This window comes from Ricinus communis, chromosome 8 (genome assembly GCF_019578655.1).
Source record: "Ricinus communis isolate WT05 ecotype wild-type chromosome 8, ASM1957865v1, whole genome shotgun sequence".
Taxonomy (NCBI): domain Eukaryota; kingdom Viridiplantae; phylum Streptophyta; class Magnoliopsida; order Malpighiales; family Euphorbiaceae; genus Ricinus; species Ricinus communis.
In genome coordinates this window covers 28,266,503-28,276,812 of record NC_063263.1, presented here as the reverse complement: position 1 = coordinate 28,276,812, position 10,310 = coordinate 28,266,503, and the positions used below count along the sequence as shown (strand labels likewise).

The 10,310-nt window shown below is 33.9% G+C and overlaps 2 protein-coding genes across 2 annotated transcripts; one reads left to right on the top strand and one right to left on the bottom strand.

Annotated features, from left to right (window-relative positions):
• The first annotated feature begins 506 nt into the window (after positions 1–506).
• On the top strand, positions 507–5,700 carry LOC8271885 (uncharacterized protein YpgQ). Its single transcript, XM_002523728.4, has 8 exons — positions 507–942; positions 1,465–1,495; positions 1,884–1,902; positions 2,510–2,607; positions 4,445–4,543; positions 4,698–4,870; positions 5,051–5,142; positions 5,361–5,700. The coding sequence occupies exons 1-7, from the start codon at positions 778–780 to the stop codon at positions 5,135–5,137; spliced, it is 672 nt and encodes a 223-aa protein (XP_002523774.1). The 5' UTR covers positions 507–777; the 3' UTR covers positions 5,138–5,142; positions 5,361–5,700.
• A 217-nt stretch (positions 5,701–5,917) lies between these two features.
• LOC8271886 (cytochrome P450 86B1) lies at positions 5,918–9,554 on the bottom strand. The gene is made up of 2 exons (XM_025158182.2): positions 7,898–9,554; positions 5,918–6,488 (listed from the first exon to the last, which is right to left on the bottom strand). Exons 1-2 carry the CDS (start codon positions 9,155–9,157, stop codon positions 6,096–6,098), a joined length of 1,653 nt encoding a protein of 550 aa, XP_025013950.2. The 5' UTR covers positions 9,158–9,554; the 3' UTR covers positions 5,918–6,095.
• Between the last annotated feature and the right edge of the window lie 756 nt (positions 9,555–10,310).

Sequence of the window (10,310 nt, the reverse complement as noted above, 5' to 3'; positions counted from 1 at the left end):
TAACTAGTTTTAAGTGTTTTTTCTTTCATTTTATAGTTATAAGAGGGTTGTAATAGCTAGATTTACTTTATGCTCTATATCTTTTTTGCCTTATTTGGGATGGATACTAAATATATAGCTTATGATTGTCTAATTAAAATTAGACATATAGACATAAGTTTTAAAATTGGAAAAAGTATGAAAATTGTAGTCCATTTGATAAATTAATGGTAATTAAGTTTAAATTTTAAAATCAATATAGACCTAGTTGGCTTTGCTATGTTTAGTTAGGTTAAATTAGGCTTTATTAAATTTAAGATGACTTAATTGGGCATTAAATATAATATATAAATGTTACATTTATAGAAAATAATTTATTACATAATAAAATTAAAGACAAATATACATAAATAAGAATTAATTTTCAGATTTTTTTTTTTAAAATTTTTTATAGAATAAAAAAATATCACTTATTTATAAAAATGTCTCGGTGAAATAGGAAAGTAGCGACTTTCATTCTCCATAATCTCCATAATTAGTTAGTGTCTTGCCAAAACCACCACCCATGAGTTGATTAGAGATGAAAGTTTTCAACTAAAGTAATGATGGAAGTAAGTTTAGGGTTTAAAAAAGAGTGTTTTGATAGATATTAATAAGGTAGTTCAAGAATAGTTTTGCTGCTTCTTTTGCGCTTTGATAAAAAGAATATGTATCTCCATGAATGACTTCTATTGGACTATTCAAACAAAATAAAGCTGTCGGAGCCTCTGCCTCTTAATCAAAATAGAGAAAGCACATATGGCGAATACAGAGACAGTTAAGAGGGCAGAGAAATTAGTGAAGAAAACTATGAAAGGAAACGACGCATCGCATGATACATGGCACGTGTGGAGGGTCCGGGACCTTGCTCTCTCCCTCGCCCGTGAGGAAGGCCTCTCTTCTAATCCTGATTCCATGGAAATCGTAAACCCACTACTCTTTTACTTTACTCTTTGGAACTTTTGCCATTTTACTTTTTTTTTTTTCCAAAATTTATAATGCAATAATTCATATTGTACATTACTTTGCTGCTTCATTTCATGGTTTGCTTTTGGGGCATACATTCGTTACTCTTCTTTCTTATAATTGATTGGGATTTTTGTCATCTAAAATTATTTATAATAATGCCCATTTGTGAAAATTCTCAGCTTTGGCTTTCTGGGTATTCAGTTGTCCATGAGATGATGCCTTAACCAGGCTTCATTTACTGGGTTCTTATTTCTAGTAAATTTCTTTATGTTAGTATTATTTCTCATACGGGAGATACAACTGGAGTAGATAAGTAATTTCTATTCCCCAATTCTGCGATAGCAGATACATAACCTAGTTGCATTTGACAATGAAACTTCGCCAACTTATTTATTGTTATTATTTAATTAAACAGTAGACCACATAATGATTATATATTGATGTTTATCTATATGCTTTGTGATGTTTTTGTGACAGGTAGAGCTTGCTGCTCTTCTTCATGATATAGGTCACCCTCTGTCCACTTCTACTTGCTGACGTGCACACACCTAACTTTAAGGAAGTTCAAAAATTCCTTAATGGTAGCAAATGTATTAATGGTTATGTGTAGAATGAATGCTAAGGCCTGAACTGAGGTTCCAAATTTGACCTGCTTTTATTTATGCATAAGTTTTTGCTTTTCGGTATCTTTGGATGGAACTTTTCAAGTATTTGGAATCAAATCTAATTATGAAATTACTTATAGACTCTACTTGATACTAGAATGAGTATGGGAAATAAGAGAAACACACATTTATAAATCTATTTATTGTTGTTCTAAATCCTATACTCTTTAGCGTACTGTTACATGTTATTTGTTTATAACAGATTATATTTCCTTTTCATTTTTGTTGCAGGTGACTACAAATACTTAAGGTCTGGTATTCTTTCTTAACTGCTGGAAACAATTTCTGTTTTGCCTTGTACTCTTATTATTTTTTCTTTTTCAAAATATTGTTCAAAATGATGCTAGACCTAGTACTCATTGTTGTTTGCTAGCAAAATATATTTTATGTTTTTACAGTTACAATATAGTTTCATTAAAGTCATCTTAGTCCTAAGATAGTCAGGCTCGGCGGAGATAGAATTTCAACACATTGTCATTATTTTCATTGCTATAATGCTAAAAATATACTTTATAATGTTTAATCCAAAATTATGCCCCTAAAGTTAGTTTTGTGTCTCCAAATTATGTATCTCTGCTCGATTTTAATTTATGGGCTACTCTGTGCAACTTTGACCTTATGTGACATGCATATGTTGTAAATTGATATAAAACTCTCTAATTAGTTATATCAATACCGCATTTTAATCCGTTCTTTTACATCCTTAAACCGTAAAAGTTAAGTGTAACGCTATTTATATGGTACTTTACATATTGCAATCTTTGTTTCCTTTTCTTTTCTTCAGAAAGGATTTTTTTCTTCTTGAATCTATTCCATTTTGATTGCCTTATTGTTTGAGCTTCTCTGTTGACGTGTAGAGATCCATCTGAAGAGAAAATTGTTGAGAATTTTCTGGATGGAGAGGGTATTGAAGAAATCAAGAAGAAGAAGATCTTAGCAATCATCAAGGGAATGGGTAAACTACTCTGATGCTATTTATTTTGTCTACAATCTCCTTTGAGTTTATATTTCTCACTTGTTGTTCTGTGCTTGCAAAGATTTAGTTGAACATTCATTTTGCTGCTGATATCCATAAGTGAAAATTCGCAGTTGAGTTTTGAATATTTAGCCTACCTAAGCCACAAATTTAATCATTACGTGTTTCTACCACCATCACTGTAGACTTTGGTTAAAATGTCCTTATAGATTTCTCATGAGGTTTGCCAATTTCATGATTTTTATATTTGCCTTTTCCTTTTCATGTTCAAATTGACATCAAGTTATGATGTTTTGGTTTTAAAGAAAGGTTTTGATTCACCTATGAATTAGTTTCAAGAGTCGGCTAGCTCGCTATCTCAATCAAAAAAATTGAATTCAGTGATTGAGATAGCGACAAGTTAGAGCTACTCAAAACTTGTTGGTTCGAAGTAATGCTCCTTTTATTTAGCTATGACCTACATTCCTTGGTTAAAGTGCTCATGCAGCTTCCACTTATATTCCCCTTATAAGGGATGCGTTCCCCTCCAAGTTGTTTCAAAGTAGCATCTGTGGATAAACGAGGGTTAAGCCGCATCAGCGCGGTTGGGATCACACGGCACTTGTGATCCATGGGCGATTCTTTAACCGCAGGCAGACTCGACTTAATGATGGCCGCGCCATAAGATCGCACGAGACCACTTCCATTTTGAGTCGGGGGATGCGAGCATAGCGACCCTAAAATACCTTTTGCGCTATCTTAAAGTAGAAAAGCAAAAAATTTCCATTTTGAGACCGCGACCCATTGCGGAGCACTTAGTAGAAAAAAATAAGAGCTGAGTTGGCTGCTCTGGAAGTTTTCAACTCCCTCAACTCCTTCAACTTCTGCACCTCCCTTTTTCAGCCTTATGTTCCACCTGCTCCTCCATGGGAGGAAAGTCCCATCCAATAAACCTCTCCTCACGTACTGGTTTGCATGGCCTAAGTTGCCTTTCACACTCACGTGCTTTGAGCATTTCTCAGTCCCACATAAAATTACCACAACTAGGTCACCATGCAACTCAACTTGCTCATAAAAAATATCTTTATTACGCCACATTAGCTTTGAGCTTTCACGTGGACAACATTCAGATTCGTTTGAGTCGATAGCTATGAGTGCTCAAGTCGACGGTTCACTTTGTTCAGTGAAGGTCAGTACGGAGAGAGTCTTTCCAAAAGATCGAAACTACGCTATTCAAAGCATTTTTTCTTTCCGGGGGAAGGCACAAGCTGCAATTGCAATGCAGGGAGTTGAATTAGAGCCCGTAGAGCAAAGGACCAAGTCGAACTCCAAGTCTTACGTAAATGCTTTGATCCCAAGCCCAAAACCAAAGGAAGACAAAAGCGGTGGAAAAAGCTTAATTTTATTAAAATGGGGTCCAGGCAAGAATCATTGCCAGAAAGCAAGGGAATCAACGATCTACGGTGAATTGGTTTATGAGAGAGATTGAAAGAGCATCAAATCCTGATCTTCACTCTTTCGGGATCGAATCATAGCCTAGTTCCTATAGTAAAGTAGCCAAGCTAGGGATGAGACTTGACTTGCCAACGGAGATGGCGAGAAGAAAGGATTGAGACCAAATCGACTCGGAACTCTTGTTTAGCAGTGAACGAATCTGATCTTTGCTTTGAAGGAAGCAGGTAAATCAGTTAGCTCAGGGCGTGAAAGAAAATAGTATCGAAAGGCAGACTCTTCCTGATCCTGATGTTGTCACACTTTCTCAGTTATTTGTACTTTTTTGTGTTCCATATTAATATTGCTAATAGAAACTGTTCTAGATGAATTTTCTGCTTTTCAGGTTTTAAAGAGGAACTAACAGGGAATGCTAGTGGTGGATTTTCTCCAGAATTCGGGGTTGTGCAAGATGCTGATCGTCTTGATGCAATTGGAGCAGTTGGTAACCTCTGCAATTAGGGAGTGCAATAACTCAAAGATCACTTTCCTTTGATACAAGAGCATTTAATGGCTATGTTTCATACATAGTAAAGTGCTTGCATGTATTCACACATGGTTGCACGCCATAACATGAGCATTAATTTGTGGAATTTCAGGAATTGCTCGCTGCTTTACTTTTGGTGGAAGTAGGAACAGAGTGCTTCATGATCCGGCCATTTTTCCTCGTGCAGATTTGTCCAAGGAACAGTATATGAAGAAAGAAGAGCAGACTACTGTGAATCATTTTCACGAGAAACTTCTTAAATTGAAGGATTTGATGAAAACAAAGGTACTGAGTCTTGGTTTAATATCTATGGTATGGCTTTGCCTAATTTCTTAAGGTTTTAATTTCTATTGGTCTGGCTGTGCCTAATATATATTAGGTGTGCATAAAATACATATTCACACCAATGATTCATCTTAAAATTTAACAACAATTGGGGGTTTTAGCATTGATGAATTTTTTCAGGCTGGACAGAAGAGAGCTGAAAGGAGGCACAAGTTCATGAAGGACTTTTTGAAGGAGTTCTATGAAGAATGGGATGGGCAAGCTTGAATGAGGTATACTTTTATCGTCAGTTTATAGCTGTCGATTTGGTATAGATAGTTAAGACATGTTTATGAGGAAAAAAGTTGAAGTCTTTTATTTAATTCATTATCACTCACTGTAGTATGAGGTCTATATTTTATTTGATACTCCAAATCTACCTTTAAGATGGCCGATTAATAAACAAAATATAGTCTTTGCCGTCTCTGATGTTGTACTCGGCTATTTGCAGTGGCCTTGTTCCAGTAGGCTACTTAAGAACATAGAGAACAGAATCTACTGCTGAAGCTGGAAAAGTGCTTCGTGTATATTTGTAAGTGTCCCAGCTATGCCAACTACCCTAATTTATTTGGTGTTAAGGCTAAGTTGATTTGAGCCATAAGTAAGTTTTGGAAAGGAAGGCTATCCTGATCGAATGAGTAGTCAGTATGTGCTAATAGATGTATGAGTGCCCATTATGGTGATGAATTATTCAAGTTCATGTACAATGTCTTATTTGTGTTTTTCCTTCTGGAAACCATGAGAATTTCTTTAAGATAGCATCTCCACAGTTGCAAGTCATCTTTTCATAACTTTGGTCCCAGTTTCAGTATTTATTGACATCACAGTTGATAGATGATACACAAAAACACACACACACACACACCCTCAACAGAAGTGTAGGCTTATGGTTTGAAAAAGAATATTTGAAAAAAGTGCAAGTTTTCATGTAATTTATTTTGTCATATGAATCATGAAGAACACACCACAGAATAATTGTATAGATGAGCAGAAAACATCTCCAACAAATTCAACTGCTATCAATTTCGTTATTCAGGTCTAGCTCCCACTCTACCCTTTTTTTTTTTCAATAATACTTTTGTACTATGTAGTCTATAAAAACAGTCCAAAAGGCAAAAGAAAAAAAAGAAAAAAGAAAGAAATCACAATTATTGACAAACATTCTATGTGTTCTTAATATATCAATTTATTTAATCCTAGAGATCTCAGAATCATCTCGCTTGAATAGATTGACCTTGAGACCATGTTTCATGTACATGGTCAAGGCAAGCTTTGGCACGACGCTATGATCTTTCGCCACCTTCACATGGTAGCGATATATGATAGAAGCAGCAGCAAATTTCATTTGATAGTAAGCAAAATCTTTGCCTAAGCATAGCCGGGGGCCGCCATTAAAGGCTGTGAATTTGTATGCAGATTCACTCATATATCTGCCATCCCTTAGCCACCTCTCTGGCTTGAACTCCCTGCAGTCCTTTCCCCATATTGCCTCCATTCTTCCCATTGCATATATTGCATATATCACTTTTGTTCCTTGCTTCAGTCTAGTCCCGTCTGGAAATATGTCATCCTCGATCACCTGCAACATCAGACGGTTGAAATTCTAGATTTGAAAGCAGTATGAACATGTGAATGAGATTCTGCTTTCATTCCTTGGGCATGTTGGTTTTACCTATTTGCATATTTATATATATATATTTTCTCAATATTAATGTAAATAGTTAATATTTACTTGTTTATCTGATGTTATTATTGTAATTTATAAATAATAATATAAAATATTATTTTATAGAAAACATTTAATAACTAGGTGTTTCTCTTCACGTTGCTTGGTTACTTGCTTTTACTTTGATTACGAACAACAATATAAAATGAATTTATAAAAATAATAATTAGAAATTGTAAATATTTTATAATTATTTACATTTTAAGAAATAATATCTTAAATTATTTATTAATTGATAAATTAATTATATAAACTTAATACTACAAATATTAGGATTAGAAACTACTGTATAATTAGGAAATTAATGTATTGTAATTAATATAATAATAAAAATATAATTAAAATGGTATTTTCTAGTCATCATTCAATTATGAAAATAAAATTAATGTATTAATTACATAATAAACATTAAAATTACACGTCAAAATAAATACTTCCTAATTAAATTAAATACACAAGTTAAAAAAGTTTTCTTAATTTATTAAATTTATATATAATTAATATACTGCTTTTTAAGATTAGTAATCATCATATATGATTTATAATTAATATAAAATTAAAAATATAATTAAAAATATTATTTTTATTATTTGAATCATTATTTAATTAGAAAGGGAACTTATTAGGTAATAAATTAATTATAAATAAACATAACAATTACACATCTTACTATGCCTATATGTCAAAATTATTAACATGTTATAATCGCTGTCTCAACTTTATTTATAGGCAGAGATTTTTTTTAATTAAAAAAATAATTCCTTAAAAAAAAAAATATTTTAGAATATAAAAGGGTAAAAGAATAACATTCCTTGGTGATTATGTAAAGTAAATGCCATAGAATTTGACCTGATGTCAAATTAGGCTCAGGTCTTCACCTATTAATGGAACCTCTAATTTCTTTCTTCGATATAGTTTATGATTTCCAAACCCAAGACACTCTCGAAGACTTGGTTAAGTAAAACCAAGAAACTGACCAAACAATTGTTAACAAATGTAACTGAAGCAGAAACTGAGGGTCCTGTGTATATGACTCATAATTAAGATTAAGAACCAACTCATAATTAAGACAATTTCTAAGTAACAATTCCTATGAGATAAACATATGCTCGTGCCTACTGGAAACTTATTATTGACTTGGCGTAGGAGAAAGTGCCTCTCTTGGCAAGTGTGCAATTGGAAAAGATTACAAGGGATAGAAATGATAAACATGCAATATAATTAAGAACCTTGTCAGGCTATAGTCATGTGTGCGTACGTACCTCTTTGTGATCCACTGGCACGGAAGGATACAACCTCAATGCCTCAGATAATGCAGCTTGCAAATACTCCATCTTCTTGACTTCCTCCGGTCTAAACATCAATGGACTCTTTGGATCAAAAGGATCTTCTGATCTCTGCTTAACAATCTTGTATATTTCAGCAAGAATTTTCTCTTCCACTTTAGGATGCTTGTCAAGAAGCCAGAAAAACCAACTTAATGCAACAGAAGAAGTATCCCTACCAGCAAGAATGAAGTTTACGCATATATCCCTCAAAAACTTGTCCGAAAATGGTTTTCCATTCTCATCCTTTAACCTCATAAACACTGTCAGAATATCTGATCCGTGCTTCTTATCATCATCGCTTGTCGTAGATGACATTTCTTTCTTCCTTGTCCTTATCACTTTTTCAGCAAACTCATCTACTGCTTTTATTGATCCTTTTAGCTTCTTTTCTGCTCCTAAATCAAGATATTTCATGGCTTTCCATATACATGTTGGTGTAACAAAGCGCAGCACCGTTGCCTCTGTTGCATCCTCAAAGGCTCTAGCGAATGGTATTTCAGGCAGATCCAAATTCAAACATCCTGGATCAACCCCAAAGGCTATCATGCATACGTTGTCAAATGTTAGCCTTAATAGAATATCTTGCAGATCAATGGTTATTGAGTTGTTTACTGCATTTTCCAGGACTGGTAAGAGCCTAGAATGTACAAGTTCAAGCAATGATTTGGTAGTTAGTTGCCTGAACTTAGTTGAATGGAACTCAATACTTGCTGTCTTCCTTTGCCTTTGCCACATCTCATCATCTGCATTAAATATCCCATCCCCGAGAAGATCACGTACCGTGTCGCGGAAGTATTGCCCTTTTGGGAAATTAGAGAACTTGCTCTTGAGAAGATGCTCTAGGTTTCTAGGATCCGCAGTCACTACACAATTGAGGCTGCTAAACCATGGTCCTCTGAATCTAAATGTTCCATTTTGACGGCAGAGTACATCAGAGATCCACTCGTACAAGTTGCTTTGAAGAGCGAAAATCATGGAAGGTAGCATGCCTAGAACCGGCCATACTGGTAGACCATAACGTTTCTTCTGCCTTAGAGAATGTATGGAGATGAAAACAAAAAGAGCAAGGAAAAGTTCTAAAACTTGAATATCATGAAAGAAAAAGAAAATGAGTCGCCGGGAAATGAAGTTTCCGGTAAGGTCATCTGAAGAAGAGGAGGACAGGGAAGTGAAGTTTTTGCTAGGATTGATCATGGTGTTGGGATGATAGGAACGTAGGTGTATTCTGCATGTAGTATGGTTGGTTATAGGTTGTGAACATGTGTTATAAGGGAGGGAATAATAATGCTCTGTATTTTTCTTGGCGTGCAGTTTTTGGTTCAATTGGTATGATTTGGTGAGCTGAAATGTGTGGTTTGCTGCTAGCTGCTGCTTTTTTATGTGACTAAACTGATTCTGTTGCTTCTCTTCTTTGTATTCGGGGTTTTTGCCTCGTCTTTTTCAGGTCTTGTTTAGGAAATATAAAGTCTCAAGCACAGAGAATGTGACAATTTTTTCTTTAATTGTTTGTGTGTCAAATAAGAGTTGCTACTAATAGGCTTGACCATTTTCTTTAAAGAGTATTTCAGAGGGTGGGTGGTGGGTGGCGACGGATAACCTAAGTCCAACTATTTCTACAACTCGTTCCAATGTTTTCTAATGCAAGTTGTAAGTTCTATGTAGATTTAAAAACATAACATGTACAAGCACACAGATTTATTCGCATTGGTATACTGGTATAGAATTGGTTAATTCTTGCGCACAGTAGGTGCATATACCGCAGCAACGAAAAGGTGACTAACATATATATAAATATTTTATTTTACGTTTTAGTAATAAAAATATATAATTAATTCCTTAAAATTAATAAATATACATCACTTAAGTGGAAATAAATAATTAAAATAGATAATTCCTTTCTATAGTTATCAGCAACCGTGTTCACACTTATTAATTATACCACATGGAAGCATTGTAACCTTTACTTTTGACCTGAGAGGATTCCAGTTAGACCTATCAACATTTAGGTCCCATGACTACACAACCCTATCATATGGATCAAATGAAGCAAAACAAAATATTTTTTTGTTAAGGTTGGTGATTTGATTTAGTTTAGGTTACCACCACTGCGTAGAAAAGAAGAAAAGATTATCTTGATAATACCATCAATTCTTGTTGGTCCATTAGAGAAATTTAATTAGATATTAAGCGTATATATCAAAATAAATAAAAATGTGAAAGAAAGAAATAAATTACTATTTCCCCTACAATTTTATCTTAATAAAATAATTTTATCTCTTAAATTAATAGAGGCCAATTGATGACAAAAAAATAAAATTAAACATGTTAATAAAACATATTGAATGTA